At 33.3% G+C, this 22,732-nt stretch overlaps 1 protein-coding gene across 1 annotated transcript; it reads right to left on the reverse strand.

Annotated features, from left to right (window-relative positions):
- Positions 1 to 1,204: 1,204 nt before the first annotated feature.
- Positions 1,205 to 18,289, reverse strand: LOC132749649 (apolipoprotein(a)-like). The gene is made up of 6 exons (XM_060739536.1): positions 18,265 to 18,289; positions 17,131 to 17,346; positions 8,808 to 8,887; positions 4,300 to 4,405; positions 2,140 to 2,385; positions 1,205 to 1,455 (listed from the first exon to the last, which is right to left on the reverse strand). Exons 1-6 carry the CDS (start codon positions 18,287 to 18,289, stop codon positions 1,247 to 1,249), a joined length of 882 nt encoding a protein of 293 aa, XP_060595519.1. The 3' UTR covers positions 1,205 to 1,246.
- Between the last annotated feature and the right edge of the window lie 4,443 nt (positions 18,290 to 22,732).

Here is a 22,732-nt window from a genome sequence, read left to right on the forward strand (position 1 = left end):
CATATATTAATAAAATGGTTTCATATATTGTAAAAATGACATAATATATTGATAATTCGGTTTCATATAAGGTTATCTGGTTCCATATATGGCTTCTTTGGTACAATATATTGAAGAATTGGAATCATATATTGAAGAACTGGTATCATATAAAGTGATAATCAAGTCATACATTGTTACTTTGGTTCCATATCTGGAATAATTGGTATCATATATTGTAATAACCAACTCATATATTGCTACTTTGGTTCCATACATTGATAAAATGGTTTCATATATTGTAAAAATTAATTAATATATTGATAATTTGTTTTCATATAAGGACACCTGGTTCCATACATTGCTTCTTTGGTTCCATATATTGAATAATTTGTATAACCAACTCATATATTTAGTACTTTGGTTCCATACATTGATAAAATGGTTTCATATATTGTAAAAATGAATTAATATATTGATAATTCGGTTTTATATAAGGACATCTGGTTCCATACATGGCTACTTTGGTACCATATATTGAAGAATTGGAATCATATATTGAGAAAATCAACTTATATATTGCTAACTCGGTTTCATACACTGACAGTATGGTTTCATATATTGTAACTGTGGATTAATATAATGGATTCCGGTTAAATAAGAAGGTGTTTTCAATTCATATATAGTCGAAGTGAACTCATATATTATCCAAATGGTTAAATAAATTGAAAAAGAACAATATCAGACAGCCATGGCTTTCCATAATTGTTAGCTGTAATGTTGTTTCAATGAATCAAGAATAGAATTGAATTGTTCTGTACGGTGTTCCGTTTGGACACGTTTGGACAATCGAGACATTTTATTTATTCTGTACCCGCGATGCACGATGGTACGATGGTGAAAACGCGATGGCACGATGGTACGATGATGAAAACACGATGGTACGATGGTGAAATCACGATGGTACGATGGTGAAATCGCGATGGCGCGATAGTACGATGGTGAAAACGCGATGTTACATCGCGTTTTCACCATCGTACCATCGTGATTTCACCATCGTACCATCGCGATTTCACCATCGTACCATCGCGTTTTCATCATCGTTCCATCGTGTTTTCACCATCGTACCATCGTGCCATCGTGTTTTCACCATCGTACCATCGTGCATCGCGGTAACAGACTAAATTAAAATTCACGACTGTCCAAACGGAACACCGTAGTTCTGCGTTCAATCAATGTCTGATTTCACGAAGCGTCGACAACTCTCTTATGTATATTTCGTCTGTTCGCAAATGTACATTGCCGTATGTGAACATTTGCTTTTCTTCCATTGATAGATAAACTCCGAAGTTAATGCCCCGCAATATTCATAGTTTTGGTTATGATACCAGTTAGTGTAACCTTGATCAAGTTCAGTCTCCGTGTGGATCCATTTCCAGACATCGTCAAGTAGAGCCATTCCGGCCCAGTAGTTCCCTGGAAGGAAACAACCGTGTTACAGATAGATAAATAAGTATCATGTTTTCATGTATGATGCGTTCTTGTACAATATTAGACATGCGTCAATATCATGACGTAAATTTATAGTGTTGAGTACAATACTGAATTCTATTGGATGAGTACACAGCTGTTAAACTTACATTGGACGAGACGCAACTCGAGTCTGATATAGGTTTTGCAACTGTGTATATATATTTTATGTTCTCAACAATGTACAATGACCTCCTTACTTCACACCACCTTTTTCGGACATTTTGACAGAATTTTTTTTCATTAAATACAAAAAGGAATTTATATGACCTTTTTTAAATCCTGAAACTGAAAACGAAGCTAGATAGGGTACGATATGCATTTAATAAAGATCTTTTGGACACAAGAATGAGAAATAAATGTTTGACGATATTGATGGTACATATTTTTTTCAATTGAAACTTTTGAACTTTTTGCGATATAATTGCAGAAATTTGTGACAAAATATTGCCGCGCAGAAAAATTTCTGCGATACAATGAAAAGTTAAAATGATTACAGTATAGCTTATAAACTATATTAGAATGACGTCAAGTTCAAGTTCATGTAACATTTTTTTCACTTGGGCTTTTCTTCCAAGTTTCACTGTCTCCGTTTCATTTGTTAGAGAATATTATCTAACAGCCACTTACCACCCGGACACTCGTAAATGCCACAATACTGCCACCTAATTTTTGGGTCTGTTGTGTAACACCATGGTAACCCTTCTCCGTCGGGATCTCGACAATAGTTGGCAGCATCTGTCACAGATCCCTCAGGAAACGTGTTGGTATGTGTGTGGGGAGTTTGTGAATCCCATCGCTGGCACGTGTGTCCGTCGTACGTCGTAGTTATAGTGCCATTATATTGATTTGGAGACGCACTGAAGCATTCTGAAATATTACCAGGATTTGGTTACTCTTTGAATTTTGTAATTGTTGAAATGAACTATTTAAATTTGGTTACTATTCAGATCTGGTTACTGTTGAAATTTGGTTACTATTGAAATTGGGTTACTTTTTAAATTTGGTAACTTTTGTAATTTAATATATTCAACATTTTTATAACAAACGCTAAAACGTGCCCTGATTTAGCGCAAGAAACACACTGATAGTAACAAAAGTTATCATAAGAACTCTAGGACAGCTTCAGAGATATCACAAGAACTCCAGGACATTTGAAAAATCGGGCATAAATGTGTTAGTCGGGACTTTATGTTTGCATTTGCATTATAATTAGGTAACTATGTATAGCAGGGATGCATACTCAATATATTCAAATTAAAGCAGCACGCCTCCAGATTCATGCTATAGTTTCATGAAAATTTTGAAAATATGTTAAAAAGTATTATCTAGTGAAATAATCAAAAAGAAGCAATTTACACATTATCAATGGTACTTACAAACCAATTAAATTACTAAAAGAGTACAAAATACGCATAAAAAACCCTTACTGCGTTAGTAACGCAGTAGAAATAAAGTTATCAAATTCTGAAAAATCTGTCATTAATCGCACATAACATGTAAATTATAACTTGAATCTTGAATATTTTTACTTTTTCTAAAATCTAAGTAAATTGTTCTCAAATTTGATTTTATTGAAACATTTTCGAACATCTGGAGGCATGCAGCTATTGGCAAATAATTTGGAAATTTTACTAAAAACTACCAGATTTTAAACAAAAGGCGATGAAAAATGGAAAATGAATTAGTTTTTGACACATATACAAGATGTAAGGCAAGCTTCATCATTAAAGTTTAATTAAGCACTCGCATATTAAAGATGAAATTAAGCATTTTGACGGGTGTTTTGTAGTATTTACAAAAGTTTTCCGACGAACCCCGTGACAGTTATCGCAAGAGCCCCTGACAAGTTTACATAAGAACTCCAACGTGTACCAGCTCCTTCCCCGTTGAAAAATTACCATTCACAATAGATTAACTTATTTTCGAGGCTGTTTCTGTATAATTGTGTTTGTACCTACGGATTAGCTGGGAAAACACCAAAATGTTCTTTATTTCGGAGAAAGTCTATTTTTGCTAGTCCGTATGTGTTTTTTTCTCCCTTAACGCCCCCTCCCACATATTCTTTCCGGCCGTAAATGGTTATGCAATAATGCTGTGACATCATACATAGTTTAGTTTGTAGTAATCATATTAAAAGGCTTTTCACATTAAAACCTCCTTTTATTTATAAATGCCGTGCTGTAAATAAAGCCTTTAAAACGCCTTATAGAGATGAGTACATATATGTAAACAATGAACTCGATTTTGACGTAACAAACACATGCATTGTACACTTTGATATTATTCTTTATTTATTTTGGCTTTACAGATCTCTCTGTAAAAAGCCAATCATTTACGCCTTTTTTTTGATTCATTTATAATGCTCAATTATAATAAGTTATTCTTTTCCGAGTTCACATGTAAAAATACTGGATTTTATCGATTGGGAATTAAAAAAAACGAACAAATTCAGAGTATATTACTCGCGATTACAACATATGATTTATGGTAAAGTAATTCAAGTCTAACACGACAATAAACGATATAAAACTTTGAATTTACTCTGTTTTGCAAAGCGTTCGCGTAGTTTGAGCGTTATGAACGTCACTTTCTATACGCGCGTCCCTTCCGGTGCTTCCATGGAAAGTGCCGAAAGTTTAAATAAAACGTGTTTTCTTTTTCGAAAAAATCCTTAAATCTCATATCAAAGTGCGAAAATATTCACTGGCTTCGCAATGTTTATATTGCAGCCGCTCTTGATCATATTACAATTTACTAAAACCAATGTGGCATATAAATAATTTTTACCTCTATTATTTTGTCCGTCAAGTGTTTCCATACGGTGTATCAGGAACCGTTCTTCGTCAGCAGATGTAATCTCGGCAAGATGACCGTTCAGTTTTTGACATCGGATCTGGAACAAACATGTTTTAAATCATACGAATAAGGCAAAGCATCAAACCGAGCTCTCGGAAAACAATACACTATAAGTACGTGTATTTTTTTACAAAGACCTCCACTCGCTAATAATCAAAATGTGAAAACTTAATAAGAATTCCAGTTAGGAAAAAAAAGATTTTTTTATTTCCTTAAGATTCGTAAAAATGGATCTCCAGATATAAGAGCTTCTATCCGGAATGAAGTGAACTTCCGGCAATGTTTTCAAAACCATCATAGTTTGGACGCTACTTTCGTAACCGCTATGCTCGCTATACGAGCAGACACTTCAAACCTGCTCTTCTAGCTAGTTAATATGAATTTTGCAAAGCCTAAAAGCCAGCTCTAATACAAAATTTACTAAAACATTACACTATTTTAAGTATTTATCAATCAAGTCTAATAAACCCTCCGAAATCATGACCTCGCAAAGAATACAATGGCAGGAAAATAGATTGGAATCAATAAGATTTCCATTTCGGGAAAAATGATAATAACCGTGAAACGTGAACGACCGGAACTGGAAGTTACTGCTTATTGGCGACGCCGGTGAGCGGCGTCGTCTCTTATGGAATGTTTTTTTTTTCACATGGTAGGAGCTGTTATTATTAGCAGTTAATGTCATGTTGTCTTAATAAGTTTCATTTTGATTTTGAAAAATCAATTAAACAAATATGGTGTTATATTTGTATTTAATAACTTTATGTAAAAAAAAACATGTGCATTTCGATATTTTTTCATAAAATTGCAGGCTCAGTTTAACAGCTTGTCGCGAATACTTAAAGCCGGATTCGGAATATCGTTGTGGTCTATATTGATGTTTTCATTTTTGTTATTTAACTCAGATTAAGTTTTTTTTTTATTTTATAGATTACACTGTTAAATCACTTTTTGTTAATTATGCATTGTTTATTGTTTCGTTCTATATGCGGTTAGAATTTTTCTACGAGTAGAACGTTCATATTCAAATGAGTATAAGGATTCGTAATGGAAATGTTGAAAACGATAATTCTATTGATTTTAATCCATATCACGTTTATCTATTGCACATAATGATTGTTTTTACAAAGTGTACCAGTATCCGGATGTTGAAAGCTATCCGGTTTTCTGCAATGTAATCCTACTGGTGTCACATGGCCTTCTAACTTTTATGAATTATACTTTTTACCATTACTTTTAATAAGACTGAGCCTGCAACATTTTATTATTTTGCTGTTTAGGGTGTTCTTTAGGGTCTCAGGTTTTTTTCTATTTTAAGGGGAAGTAACTCATGTTTACTAAATTTTTAGTTCTTTTCTGTCAATCTAAGGTACAGTTGAGTTCACACTAAAGGTTACACCAAGTGCACTTGGTATGCACTACATGTGCACTTCTAGTGCACTTCAATGTGTACATTTAGTGCACTTTGAAGTTCACTACTAGTGCAGTAGACCATTTGTACTGGACAATGTTTCAGTTTGTATAGCATTACCTTTAATTTAAGGAATGTTTTAAATAGCATTTGAACCATGCCATGACAAAACCAACATAATGGGTTTGCGAACAGCATGGATCCAGACCAGCCTGCGCATCCGCGCAGTCTGATCAGGATCCATGCTCTTCGCTATCAGTTTCTCTACTTGTTATAGGGTTTGAAAGCGAACAGCATTGATCCTGATCAGACTGCGCGGATGCGCAGACTGGTCTGGATCCATGCTGGTCGCAAACCCACTATGTTGGTTTTGTCGTGACACGGCTCATTTTATAAATTTAATTATTAATTTATTATTTTTACTTTTTGTAATTTGTAAAATTAATAACTTCTATCAATATAATCTCATTATTAGATTTATGTTGAAAATGATAGAAATAGAAAATTGAGCCGTGTCACGACAAAACCAACACAATGGGTTTGCGACCAGCATGGATCCAGACCAGACCATGGATCCGCGCAGTCTGATCAGGATCCATGCTGTTCGCTTACCAATCTATTACATATAGAGGAAATGATGGTGAACAGCATGGATCCTGATCAGACTGCGCGGATGCGCAGGCTGGTCTGGATCCATGCTGGTCGCAAAACCACAATGTTGGTTTTGTCATGACACGGCTCAAATATTTTATTGATGTTATTATAATAACCAGGTAAATTATTTGAAATACTAAATGGACAGTAGTAACTATTTAAACTGATTTTACAAATTTGTTGATCTACTCTTTTTATGAAGAAAGTGTAAATGGTTTACGATAATTTTAGAGACAAATAGTATGGTCATTATGTGCTTGGAAATTGTATGGAATATAATGATGTACTATTTACAAATAAAAGGATGCTCTTTTCTATTCTAATAATTAATAGTTGTTTCTTTATTTTTTTAAATTACAATATTTAATAATCCTTAATTCTCAAACTGAGACTGACTCTCGGACATATAAGCTATATGTTAATGGTAGGATAAAAAAGATTTTGTTTCTTTCTAGAAATCATAAAATAATTTGATGAGCCGTGTGTATCTTAAACAGTTTTGCTAGAAGTTTATGTAATTTATGACTTTCCCAAATGTTTATGGTGTAATTTGCCATAGGGTGATATACAAGCACATCCTCAGTCCTTCCAATAAACAGCTTGACACTAATAAGATTAGATTCTACCCAGGCATTGTCACATACAATACTAAAACATAAGAATCAACATTTAAGTGTAAAAGGAATACTTTAGACTTCAAAGACTTGCGTTCCTTGAACACCGCCTTTCAAAATACTCCTAATTAGCAAGAAAAGTAAAAATAACTTTCCTTGTGAATAATGCAAATTTAAAAGTGGTTTGTCTCCAGTTCGTAAATTATTTAAAAAAAAGAAAAGAAAAGAAAAATGAAACACTTGAAAAACATACTTACAATGTACATGTATCTTAAAAGAAGGAAGAAGGAGTGTTCAAAGTGAAGTTTAAACTTTGGACCATGATAGTAATAGATTAAGAGATATGTCTGCGTATTTTCACAAGTTATAGGTATTTATCTGTGGAAGTTTTAGAAGATATTCCATGCAGTACAGGTATGTACTGTTGTAGAAGAAATGCAGACAAGTTGGGATTAAGTGGATTGAAATATTCAAATTGACTCCTTAGATTCAAAACCTGTTTTTAAAAAGAAAACATGAAACATCGCGTAGTAATTAATTCCACGGTTAAACAGCTCTGCAAGAGAAGTCTGAAATAGATTATCCCCTTCGTACTAGAATTTAACAAACGATAATACTTGTTTAAAATAAATTTCAAAAGTATTTAATGTGTTGAAAATAACATGTTTTTTGTCATTTCAATAAAACTGTTTCCTTCTTGTACAAAATAGAAGTATCATTACCCTTCATTATAAAGTTCAACCATGTATACTTTTAAATTTTCAATGGGTTTTTTACCTTTGGGGTCCCTTTTACACAGGATAAAAGGCCCCAAAAAACTCCCAGTTTCCCCATGGGTTTTTCCAAGGGGGCATTTTAGGTCCCTCTTTTATGGGCTAAAAATATGTCAAAATATTCCCCGTTTAAACCCCAAGCCCAAAAAGCTTTTTTTTATATGATGATGACTCAGGTAAACCTTGTATCTTGGGTAAAATTTTAAAACCCAAGATTTTTTTCTCTTTTTGGCATTTAGGGAATTTTTTGTGATTGGTTATATTTGACCCTTTAAAAATTTTCTTTTTTCATCCCGGGGCAAGAAAAGAGTTTTATGCTTTTTGGGGTTCCCAAATTTTTAAAATTAAACAGGGTTTCCCAGCTTCCAGGCACATGTAATGGTACTTTATATAAAAATACACCTCCTCTGTTAAGTATTTAGGTGCAACAGTCTTGATCAATATATTCTGGCGTCGCCTTTGATGCTTTGCATCAATGATTTTCTTGTAACTGCTTATAACTCTTATTACAGGGAAGACATAAATACCATGGGAGGCAGGGAGGGAGGGAGGGAGGGAGATATTATACGCTTTTTTTATAGCTCACAAAAGACAGACAGTCCTTCAGGCATGCTCTTCAACCTTTAAATGACTCACTGATCTATTATTATAATGATATATTAATTAAAGCTGCATGTCTTGAGAAGAGCCAAAATATATCAAAAAAATGCAAACATGATAAAAATGTACTAAGATTTTAAGAAAGGTAAAAAGAGTCAAGATTTGTGTTACAGTTTGAATGTTACGTCCGTTTAAAGACATAATTTGCAGTATTTATTACTATATTTCTGCTATTTTGCATATTTTGACCTTTCTGGTAATTTGCTTGAATTATAAGTGCCGATTGCAATATTTGTACGAAATACTTTCTCATAATTTTCGTGAAAATTAGCATGAATCTGGAGGCATGCTGCTTTAATTTGAAAATGATCACATTGTTTCACTTACCATAGCATCTTTCCAGCTCGCCGATTGGCTACTGATGAAATAACATGACTGTTCATATGAAATCCAGTTATCAGGACAATCTATAATAAGAATAAAATATATGCAGACGACACTTTCTTTTATAGATGTTAAAATAAGTATTAGACCCATGAAAGTATATAATGACGTTTAACATTAAACTTTCGTCATGTTTCAGCTTGTAAAATACGTACTTCCATAATATTTACTATATTTATTAGCAAAGGCCCCAATTACAAATTAGATTATTATTGTAAGTAACTGAGCCATATTGATAGACTCAAAATAACCAAAAACATCTGGTTGAATTAAAATAATGTTGACATGAAATAGAAAAATCCGACTAGGTTTAAATCTGCGAGATACCATTACCAGTGCAAGATTTTCGATTATATCAAACTATATATATATGTGCAGTTCTAGTGTTAAAGAAATTATACATCCAAAACAGTGATTTTATCGCTAAATAAAACCACTGTTTGGAGTTGGGATGCGAGGAATTATAATACTTTATGAAGCAGATCTATAGCCGTGCTGACTTTTTAAATTAATCTATGGAATAATAAAATGCTAAACGCAGAAACTTCAAACCTCGTATTTCTGTTGTTGTGTTTAGTGAAGACGAAGTTGTCGCCGAATTTGTTTCAAAATTCGTCAAGAAAGTAGGTAACGTGAGATTCTGAGAATTTGTTGTCTGATCGTAAGAATTTGTCGTCTGCTCAACGGAATTTGTCGTCGCATTAATAAAACATCCGTCTGGAATAATACATCGGCATGTGTCATTCTTATTTGACAGTAGATACACTAAAATTCCGCTTCCAATTAGCAAAATAGAAACACTGAGCAATGCAACATAGACACTCGATTTTTGCATTATTATCCGTTTTTGAGGCACAAGCGCCAGCGAGTGCCCTAATGGAATTATGATATATATTGCTTTCTATGATTTGAACACATCTCGACTACGCTGGACAAAATAGATCCAAGACTTTGTCATGATATTCAGAGAATCATAATTACCCTTTCTACTTTAAAACTTACTGACCAATTAACTACTAGAATTTCAATCCTTCTTTTACAAAATTACATATATTCTTGCTAAACACATTTTTAATGTTACTACGCCAGCAGTCGATAAATTTTTAAAAGGGAACCAATTTGTTTTCAACCGACTGGTTCCCGATGCGTATCACACAAGAGCCTAAGAACGTGCATGAATATAGGAATGTCAGACGTTTCACTCCGTAGACATTTCACTGTTGAGACATTTCACTCCCAAGACAGTTCACACCTAGACGTTTCACTCCCAATTTGTAAAATGTATGGACGTTTCACTCCAATTTTTTTAGATATTTTTTAGGAAAGTTAACAAATCAATTTCCATTTTTAATATCCATATCAGGATTGATTGTTTATATTGATGTATGTTTTTCTGTTGTAGATAAGCAATTAAAGTTCTGTAATATACATTTTTTATTTTTGTTGTATTGAAAAATGGTTTAATAGGTGATGATAAAAGATGTGGTTGGTTATTCAAAATAAAACACACAATTGTTAAAAAGGAATTCATACTTATATAAACTATGATATAAACTATACTATGCTCATCCTTAAGAATAATATTTTCATTAGTACTTTCGTTAAAAATAAGTCACATGGAAATAATGTCACTAACTTGATATCAATTATTTTTATCAAAAAAAAATAATTGTTAAAATAATAAAAAATATCAATAATATATTAATATAAAAGTAAAATATTTGTTATTTCGTTTAAGTCTTAAACAATGATATGCAAAAGATGTGTATAAATTTCATTATTCTTTTGAATTATCTCTTTATCAATTTATTTAACAGTAGCCATTACACAAACGTAGGTAATTATTGTGGTGTTAACAGTAATCTCATCACCTAATAAGTTGTATAAACACTGAGACCAACAACTAACAGTTTGACATTACCATTGTATCAGTTGTATAAACACTGCACTTTAGCATCAACAGCTTACTATAATCAGTTGTTTATCCATTAAAATACTTTTTAGATAACATCCTGATCCAATTAAAACAAAAGTCTTGGAAACAGAAACTTCTCCATTATAAGTTTTGTTTATATAACAAATTAAAATAATATTTAATCTGATATATAAATAAATTATTTTTATTTTACATACTCAATACAAAGAAAATCACCTATGAATTCTTATCATTAACAGCTGTAAAGAACTATAAGTCCGTTATGAGGTCTATCTTTTGCACGCGCACAGGTCTGTTCTAGGCAGACAGACCCGGTCATGAAATACACGTGAAAAAATAGGCCTATTAATGCGAAGACAAAGAAAGCATGAAATGCAATCAAAAATTAAAAATTGAAATAAAATGTAAATGATTGTCATAATGTTCCTGTCTCACAAAATCGGCATACATATTTTAAACAAATTAATGTTTATTGAATGCACTAAGCAATTATTCCAGCATCCCTAAAAAATAATGGATAGCATATCAAATTAAGTTATGACACATTTAACATTTATTTAATCGCGTCGTTTTTCAAAGTAAGAGTAATCTAAGTGTTTCTTCTGTCATTAAATTCACAATATAACAAAATTTACGCTTCAAGTTCATATCAATGAAACTATATAGCAATAATCACAGCATACTTATTACGATTTTAAAATGTTAATAAAGTTACAAGTGATTAAGTATAAAACTAGAACTGTGTCCAAAGGACACGGATGCCCCCACTGTGCAGATCTGCTCGTAATCAAGAGCATGCATATCTGTACGTTAGATTTTTATGTGGAACTTTTTCATTCCACTCTTTCATTTCTGTACATATACATAAAAAGATCTACAGGTAACCTTATGTACATGTTAAATTAAATTACAAATGTAAAATTTATATGTTCAATTATTTATATGGTATATAGTGAAAAAATCAACATGGGTCATAATTGTGGTAAATTTGGTCACAGCAAAAACTCCTTCCTTTACTACCATCTACACATTAAAGCTGTTCATCCCTGGAAGTTTAAGCAAAATCTGCCATCCGGTTTAAGAGGAGTTGCGATCACAAAATTTCTATATGGTATATAGTGAAAAAATTAACAAAGGACCATAATTCTGTTAAATTTGGTCGCAGCAAAAATTCCTTTCTTTACTTCCATCTACACATTAAGGTTGTTCCTCCCTGGAAGTTAAAGCAGAATCTGCCATCCGGTTTAAGAGGAGTTGCGATCACAAAATTTCTATATGGTATATAGTGAAAAAATCAACAAAGTGCCATAATTCTGTTAAATTTGGTCGCAGCGAAAATTCCTTCCTTTACTACCATCTACACATTAAGGTTGTTCATCCCTGGAAGTTTAAGCAAAATCTGCCATCTGGTTTAAGAGGAGTTGCGTTCACAAGATTTCGGGACGTACGGACAGACGGACGGACGGACATGTGCAACGCTATATGCCCCCCTTTGTGGGGGCATAAAATTTTTTTGATGAACGATCATATTTTATTCTGGAACACTTTATAATCTGCTATGTAAAATAAAGTTTTGGATCATATATCTCACACCTGCCACCAATATACATATGTAAGTCTTTCGTGGTCTGTTGGGTATTCGGACATTGCCCTTCGGACAGTTGCCCTCTCGGAAGTTTGCCCTCTTTTTGCTGTGGCGGACATTTGATCCCTCATATCATTGGAAGGGGCGGACATTTGCCGCCTCCCTGTTTTAAAAATGTTAAAATATTCTATTGTTTGTTTGCTACCAAAATTATTTATCGCCTATTGTCGAAATTCCATAGTGCTTAAATACACAAAAACTCTCACGGAAATTTTTGAAAGTCAAAATAAATGTACTAGAATCTATCATATTTCCATTGGCATACAAAAAATCTATACACGAGATGACAGCAAAAAAAAGGGGGGGGGGAACTATCCGGGAGGCAAATGTCCTAGAATCTGCATTGTCTGATACGAAATACTATCAACATAATTATTCTTTCTTTAACATACCTTCTATTACAGATCTATTCACTTTATTATTGACAAATTGCACATTTCGCTTTTTTGATTATTATTTTAAAGGGAAAAGCAAAATTAAATGCCAAATATATATTGTATTGGAGCAGAACGTTGATAAAAGCTTACCTGTATATGCATTGTGTTAAAATTTTATTTGTGCTCAAGCAAATATAGTTTTACGGTGTGTAAGTTGGATATCGGCCTCGTACATCGATCTTTCTGTTTAGGAAAGACCTAGTCACGACTTTCATGAAACACCTCGAGCGCTACTCGCTCTCGGTGTCACATGAAATCCGTGACCAGGTCTTTCCTAAACAGAAAGACCTCGTACTAGGTCGATATCCTATACAGATAGTACCAACATTATTAAGTCATAAGTGAACTTACTTTCATAGAACACAACAAGTAAAATACGTTGCAATACGTTTTTTTCCAGATCAGATAACTTTAAAGCTTAAAATGCTTCTAATGTGCAAATGTATTTTAAGAACACTGTATGCGTATGAAAACGAACTATTTTCTAATGTGCGTTTTCCGCACATGTTGACAGGTAAACATTGAGAAATTTTGCTGTCGATTCAGAAGTTCTGGCTGTTAAAAAGAGTTGAAAGTTTTATTAATACGAACGCTGAATCTCTCATATAAATAACTGTTGAGTGAATTTGCTCTTGCATTAATGGGTAGCGAAATTGTCGACAAGTGTTGGATGTGTAATACCGTATGGTACTGTACTTGTTACGGGAGTTACGGAATGTTCCGAGCCAACCGGAACTAGTGTGTTAGGTTTGACAGTTTGGCGCCATATAGTGTAGAAAATAGGGAATTCCATGTGTACATGTGCAGTGACGTAGCAGAAAAATGTGTAACGCTAGCTATGGCGTTGATTGGCTGCTCTGCGGAAGTCCTGTGACGTCAAGGGGAACACCTCGATTCGTCAACAACGGCTTTGCCCCAAAAACACAAAAATCACACTGGCCACCATTTTGTTACCTTCTATAGCCGTCGAAGGGTTTTTATAGTTCTTTTTTGTGATGAGACTGCAAAAACACACAGAGAGACAGCAAAATAAATAAATAATCAACACAAAGACAGGAGTTAGGTTTTCACTCTACAACTGTAATTCAAATCTGCAGTGCATTCCATTAATATACAAACCGTCAAAATCATGAAACAAACTATGAATGAGAAAATGAAGAATGAATATATATCAATACACTTATATAAGTAAATTACCTGCAAAAACACACAGAGACAGCAAAATAAATAAATAATCAACACAAAGACAGGAGTTAGGTTTTCACTCTACAACTGTTATTCAAATCTGCCTTGCGCATGCGTGGCGGTAAATCATGAGCGGAAAAATGAGGCCCGTCACCAGTTGCTATAGTTAGTGTATGATATATGATGAATGATATAATGAGGCTATGGGAGTAAATATGAGATGAAGAGTGGATGGACATGGAATAATATATATATTTAAAAGAAATGCACGATATATCATATAGGATATAATAATGGTAAAGTATATACATGTATATATAATAACAAATGACCCTGTGACATTGTATTGGCAATTTATGTCTATGGCTGCTTGCAATATATGTTTTATATGAAATCAAATACAGTGAGGCACAATAGCCTACAAAAACAACAAAACAAAATATATCAACTGAAAAAACATGAAAACAGCCTGGTGATCAGATACTGCATCATGAAATGTAAAAAGTTCATTGCCTAAATATGCAGGACAGTCTGGTGATAGCAAACATTTTGCCAGTGAGGCGCCTAATTTCATTATCAACGGACAGCCTCCAAAACACACCATATCAAGTTTATCCCCTCAAATCAAAAAGTTGACAATTTAGAAAAACACCTCACCATGTGTTACTGACAGCCTGGTGTACAGATACCGCCTACTTAATAAAATATCTGTCTCTAAATAAACCATGCCCGTATTCTGCCAAATGGACTTCGGCAGTAGTCCACCGCCACAAAGCGTAAGGGCAAAATTACACAGCAAGCCATGGACCAACTTCAGTGACGTCAGGAAAAGAAACAACATCATTATTATGACAAAACTTATATAGTGTCCCTTGCAAAGTGTTAAGAAAAATGTCATTGCCAAAACTCGACAAATGGACTTGGTCGCTTGCGAAACAAAGGCCGTTGATTCTTCAACTATTTCTGGATACTTAATCAAAGCTCCACCTTTTTTAAACTATTTTTTGTCGAAAATGGAATTTATTGATGGTTCTAAAGAGTTGTGATTGCGTTCATAACGCCATTTTAATCTTGGTAAAATTTGTGAAAATACTATTAGAGCAAATGAATATTTTGGAAAAAGCTCATCAGTTAGTGATCTTAGTGAAAACGTTAGTTGACCTAATGGAGTTGAACCGACATTGTTACCTCCAGCAATGAAATGACAATTATGTCTGGCTATAATATTGAACAAGTTCTTCAATGGCTGATAGTGCATTTTCAACCTTCAAAGAAGAAACAGCTTTCCAATTTAGATAATTTCTATACCTGTCTAAGCCAAGTGTTGCCCAACAGTATTCCTTGCATGTTGCTCAGCGTATTTTACTTATTGACGAGCCAACTAATATTACACTTGTAATGGACCTGCAATTGGAAAAAGATCTCAGCATCGTGTGTAAAACTAAATACATATAACTAAAGGGCGAATATAATGGCTGATTTGCTGAAACTTTTTCCCTCTTCCAAGGTTTTAATTTGCTCTTCTGAAAAACCTTGTAAAATAAATCAGTTGCAGAAACCTATACGAACAAAATTGACAGTGTTTCTGTGTATTTATAATATTTGATGTCTATAGTTACTGAGATTCAAGAACTTTCCTCATAAACAAAGTTAATTGGTATGAAAGTAAGGTTTTTTCCATCAAAATGACAGAGAAACTGAGAAGAAATATTAGGTCTAACTGCAAAGATACTGCAAAAGAGTTAGAGTTAACTGTTGTTCCCTGTCCAGAATGTGGGATGATTTTATCTAAGTACCCTTGACTTAACTGAAAATCCAGTTTGGAGTGCCTAAACTCTTTACTTGGAAACTTGCATTTGATTAACCTCAAACATTCTGACAGTTGATGACTTTATATTGACTCTTGGACTTGATGGAAACAAACTCACTGATTCGTAACAAATGCAAAAAATTGCCAAAAAATGCGGCTTGAAAAGGATAGCCTCATAACTTGAACAGCACGCACAAAAAAATGAAGATTTTTTAACAAAGTTTAATCAAATATTTGTTAAAATAAGAAATTGCGTAATCTGATATCTAAGTTACCATGTTGACCATTCATGTAACCTTTTAAGACTTATCTCAACAAGGAGTGCTGTGTAGGATCAATGAAGTCATTAAGTTAACACTGAAAACGTAAAGCAGATATGTAACTATTGACAGTTTTAAATGCGTAACCCGCCAAAGACATGTACGCAATGAATTCTAACACACTTTCGACATAAGGTGGCCAAGTTTTTCCAACTGGTAGAACTTTGCCTAGACGATTCCACAGTCATCAGTTATAACATTTTTTGAAGTCGAAATATGCATAGCTCAAAACTGAATACCGTATCTCGGTGAGCTAATTGGACATTACTTCAGGCATGCTTCATATTAATTACTTTTGTGGTGTTGTTTTCCTGATTTTAATGTCATTTAAAAATCCTGTAAATAATTCTTAGAGAGAAAACAAATATAATCTTGTACAAAGAATGATTAAATTGCATGTAGGAATGCAGGAATGTAGATATACGGAGTACAAAAAGAAAAAAAAAAGAAAAAAAAAAAAAAAAAAGAAAAAAAAAAAAAAAGAAAGGTTAAAAACCCCAACTTTTCCAAGAAGTAACGATGTAAAAGCTGTACATGTATATTGTTTATAATGTCTACTTTCGAAAATTCCACATATTTGCATAAAATTTTTGATGACCTATTATTTATAATAGCTACTAAGGCATTATTATCAGTTCTGAAAAGATCTTTTTTCCTTTGAAAAAGGTGTCCCCAAACAGAGAGAGCCAACATAATGGGAATAAGCTCTAGATAAGTTATATCCCTTAAAACCTCAGGTGTTAGATCAGATGGCCAGATTGTCTGAACTGGTCCATACAAGGTCACTAAAGTAACAAATACCATTAAAATCTTTTAAAAACATAAACCATACTTCCATATGATCGTAGCGCATTCCAGCAGAGACTCTAATGAAATGATGGGGTAAACGTGCTTGGGACATAACATTATAAAAACGTCTATTGAATGCTCTACCAGAAGGAATGGTTCTGCAGATGAAATTAAGAGAGCCAACTAATGATTGTAACTGCTTTAGTGTAGTTTTCTTTTTATCCATTAATGTTTCCAACAGATCTATTAACGATATAATATTTTCATGTGGAATTCTAATAATTCCATTTTCTGAATCTATTTCCAAGCCTAGATAAACAATAGTTGTAACTGGACCTACCGTTTTATCTTCATCCAAATCTAAAAAAAAAATATGTATGCAAAACTGAAAAAAATATGTATGCAAAACTAAAATAAAATATGTATGCAAAACTAAAAACAAAAAAATGCAAATGTCACTTTTATGCCACCGTAATTTTGTTATATGAACACAATTTTTAGATATTTCAAGTGGTAAAATTAGTGAAACGTTTATCACTTAAGTATCATAAAGTATTGACCGCCATCTTGAACTCCACCTCAAATATTTTAATGTCGCAGATCGAAAATAAGTCAGTACTCAGTATTTAAGCAGAACTCAGATGACACCTTTAGACCCCTGAAACCCAAAGTACGTTAATATGTAGTATATTAACGCACTTTGGGGTCAATTTCTCGATTTTGACCCCAAAGGGCGTTGGACCCCAAAGTGCGGTGTTACAAAGCTTTCATTTGTAATTTGTGATAGCTGCATGGGAGTAACACTTTTTGATGACACACAGTAAACGTTATTAAAATCAAACAACAAAGTTAATCAACTGAAATGCGATTTTACATTATATACATGGCAATAAAAAATAAATAAATAAAAAAAACAAAAACAAAAAACAAACAACCTATGTCTATATAATATGTCCATGAACTCTACAGCGAGTTCCTTAACACTTGAAACTTATACACAATGGTTCATTTCTATTGTTTTATATATATTTGAAAATACCTATGGATAATGTGCCCATTGTAGACCAATCCACTTTAACAGAAATGATTACAAAAAGGAACAGGTTGGTACCTGTGTTCATTACCTAAAGTACAATGCGAACCATAGAGTTCCTCATCCTTTTCAAGTACCAGAGAACCACGGTGTGGAACCGGCTCATTGAAATATGATAAGATTAGGACATGTTTGTGGAATTGATCAAAACATATAGATAATTTATTTGTTCGGCTAGGTTTTACCTCGCACCAACACAATGTAGTTCATTTGGCGGCATTCCAGCTTTACTAGCGGAGGAAGACTTCAAATACCTTTACGTGCATAATTTCGATCAACACTGACTTCCGGGTTGTTGTCCGGCCCTGGCACCTAAAGTAGTTCATTTCAACGAGGTAAAATTCTACAATGTTCTAATAGATAATCTTTTTTTGGTATGAAATTTTTTTCTTTTTGTCTCAAGTACAATAACATAAATTGTTTAATATTTTATCCCTTTAGAAACGAATATTATTTGTACTGTCTTATTGTTTGAGTTTGAAAAAATGAATTGCATAATTTTAAACCCCAGTCACACTAGAGCTTACGATTACTTGCGACCACCGGCGACTTGTAAAACTGACGATCATCAGCGATTGTCTGCGACCAAAACCATTTTTGCACAGATAAATTTACGTTTGCGAGTATCGTAAGACAAGTCATCATTGACAATCGTACGACAGGTCATAAGTAAACGTACGAAGGTCTCAAGATTGCCTGGGATTACTTACGACTACCCGTGTCATAACATGCGATCACCTACAACTTGTCGTACGACCATCACACGATTACTAAAGACTATTTAGGATTATCAGTGACTAGTGGCAATTTGTAAAGACTGTCGTAAGATTGTCGCACTTCTGAACGACCATCGTGCGACAGCCTTAAGACCTTATAAGATCACTAGCGACCTGTTTGATCGCAAGGAGGTTTTTGTGCAAGCTCAAAAACCTCTCTACGACTGAAATTGGTCGTGGGACCTAAATAAGATAACCTGCGACTGCCAAAGATCACCGATGACCGTCGTAAGACGTTTTAAAGATTGTCCGCGACCAGAGGTCACTGGTGATCGTGAACTGGTCTTCACTGGTCGTAAGCTCTAGTGTGACTGGGGCTTTAGAAAAGATGAAAAACTTTAATTTGTGTCCCAATTCTTTTTTTTTTTCACGTTGTGCTCTTCTTTTTCTTTTGCATTTTTTTTCTTTTTAGAAATCGACTTAAGATCATTAAATCATAAATTGAAGTTACTTAGATATACCAAATAATGATAATAATAATAATAATTATAATAAAAATAATAATAATAATAATAATAATAATAATAATAATAATAATAATAATAATAATAAAAGTAATAATAATAATAATAATAATATAATGATAGTAATATTAATGATAATAATAATAATAATAATAATAATAATAATATAATAGCACAAGTAAAAGTAATGATAATAATAAAATAATAATAATAATGATGATAATAATGATAATGATAATAATAATAAAATAATATCAATATTAATAGTAATGATAATAGTAAAATAAAAATAATAATAATGATAATAATAATGATAATAATAATAATAATAATAATAATAATAATAATAATAAGAAGAAGAAGAAGAAGAAGAAGAAGAAGAAGAAGAAAAAAAACAAGTAAAAGAAGAAGAACCACTACCACCACCACTACTACAATTACAACAACAACAACAACAACACCTGTCTAACATTGACATTATTCGTTCTAGTTTTAAAATCACTTGAAAGGGCCTCAATAGTCGCGATGCGAAACTAAGTATAAGGCGGTTGTTATTGTAACTTATTGCACTTAACATTTAACTATTTTTATGTTTAATCAACATAAAGATCTGTCTAATTTTCCCTGATTATATCTAGAGTTTCGGTATAATGTAACGAAAAAATCGCATCCCTTTTTCCTTATAGAAAGACACGAAACCAATTTGAAAAAAAGACAAGTCATAGCCTAATTTGTTTAACAATTGTTGATAAGTTTTGAAAAAACCCGAACATTATTTTTTTTATAAAAGAAGTGTAAACTACGCGTTAATTCATGCAATTTTCCCTATCACGCAGCATTTGACGTTGCTTCCTTGTGTAGATGAATATAGATATTGTTACATTTAAAGGGACTCTACTGAGGTTTCAAAGCCTTAATTATTTTCTAACAATGATTGAGCTGGTCCACTTTAAAATATATTATTATTTATAATATAAAATAATTAATATATATATAATAATGAATATCGTATATGCCTTTTTAGCCTGTATTTGGATGAAAAGCGTTATTGATAATAAGGCGCTTTTTCATTTGGGTATCTTTTGTTAACAATGAATATATATTTCTGAGAAAAAACTAAGTGCGCGAATGATCTGAAATTTTACACAAAGATTAGTGGTCTAAACCTACATCAAATAGTACATTTATCTGTAAAAGATATTTTCAGTCCCATCATGTCAAAAAACCTCAGTGGAGTCCCTTTAAAGATGCTGTATGTTATAATTGAGGTTGAATACCGCACTTTAGTGAAATTTTATATATACAAAATGTATGCATATAATTATGCTTATAAAACAATTTTCAAACAACGAAGAATATGTAAAATATGTACTGCAAATATTTGTACATATTATATGCATTCGTTTCTTATCTGACTTTATAGAAAATAAAGTTTTTACTACCTCCCTTTATTTACATGAAATGTTAAATTCGGTAATATCTTTACAAATAATGCATTTTGGAACTTACGAAATTGATAAATCTTAATTTGAGCATCATAATTATTTATGATATAAAACCATAAAAAGATTGTGATACAGGATCTTTAAATGACATTTCGTCCCCGAGAAAAACATGATAGGTTTTTCCCCAATAACCAATTACCATATGTCCACATAAACCAACATGTTCTCACTGTTGTAGTAAATAACTACATAACAAAGAACCAAAGATCCGGGGTGCGCAGGATCAAATAACCCCATGGTAATGCACCTGCGCACGTACCGGTCAGCCTTGGTTCAAGCGTATTTAGAGGAGAAGAGAATTGAGGTTTTCTTAAATCAGACTTATAGTCCTCACGTGTCTATTTATGACTTTCGGTTAAACACATACACCAAATTTTGCCTTCGCTGTCGCCGGTTCAAACCCCGTAGTGCCATCGGAAGCGCTCTCTACCAGTGTATAAACAGTATACCCAATGAACAGTTCATTAAATGGTTTTATTTCGGAATGGATTTTGAGGCTGGGTAAGTGTGTAGAGGTCCATGATGAATATTTTGAAGGACTCTACTAATCATTGTTCACAGGTATGACTCATTTATAGAAACGCACTGCCGTTGCCACTAATAAAAATATGCCCCTCGTAGGTTTGCTTTCTACAAATTGTTTATTTCAATGCGTTTTCTGTTCAGGGCCGTGGTGCCCTTTACCTTTAAGCGACTTGCAGTCATAAACTAGTCATGGTCGACATTTTTACTAATTCACAGTCGAGCCAAAGTGTTGTATTTCTTCGTCGGACAAGCTTTTGGGGGTCAATGTCATGGTTCCCCTTTTCTCTGACTTACTGCCTTAAAAATCACAATGATTTTTTTTTGAAAAATGTAATGCCCTACCCAAACAGCATATCTTTTGTCTGTGAACAAAAACGTTTTGATCTTTGACAGGGGAGCGGTGGCCTAGTGGTTAAGGTGTCTGCTTCTCAACCCAGGGATCTTGGGTTCGAGCCATACTAGGGTCACGACCATGTTTCTTCATATGACGCCAGTATTGGTTGGTTAAAGGAAGCGGACTCGAAAATGATTAATTAAGTTGCAAGAACTTGCTTCGGAATCGAGCTAGATATACATACGTTAAACTAAACAACGCAATCGAAAAGAACTATCTTCTAGTCATATTTAACTCCCAACCAAAAATATCCTTGACTGCAGGCCAAAGCGTGCACTAGTAATTAGTTGGACAATTCTTCAGTAATCAAGATCATCATGACGTTAACCTTTGACCAAGTTATTTAAAATCCAAATAAAGCATCTACATATCATGTTCAACCTCCACACTAAATGCTAGGACCTTTTGATAAACGCGTGCTGTGGTTATTGTTTGCACAAATTGTGCTCTTTGGACGGACAGACGGTCGCCATACAATGCAATAATCTTTCACTTATTTAAAAGAAGAAAATGGATGGCTAATTAAAAATAAGTCAAATTGTAATAATCATTAATGGAAACAAATACTCGAACATTCTTATTCTTCAACTGAATCATCATATTAGTGATGGAGGTATTTATAGATTTAACTCCGGATGAAGGGAGAAGGCCAATTTACCAGAGCACAGTTCAGCCACCGCATCGTTCCTTGGCAAGCTGTCATTCAGTTTACCAGTACTAGTTGCTTTCAATTTCGTAAGGAACTGATAACTTCGGTAGATGCCAGAGCAAAGATACGTGCGAATGACCGTAGAAAGGATTGTGTTGGAAGATACATGCAACTTGCAAATACCACTACAGTTCATGAACAGGCTCAATCAAACCGAGCCTGCAACATTTTTAATTTGGCGTGTTCAGCTTTCTTTAGGGATTCTATTTATCATGTAAGGTTATTCCAACAAATATACCCGCCTTTAAGTCATACGTGTCCTTAACAAAGCTGCAATAAG

The sequence above is a fragment of the Ruditapes philippinarum genome, unplaced genomic scaffold (assembly GCF_026571515.1).
Source record: "Ruditapes philippinarum isolate M1 unplaced genomic scaffold, ASM2657151v2 ctg3663_1_1_1_1, whole genome shotgun sequence".
Classification (NCBI taxonomy): domain Eukaryota; kingdom Metazoa; phylum Mollusca; class Bivalvia; order Venerida; family Veneridae; genus Ruditapes; species Ruditapes philippinarum.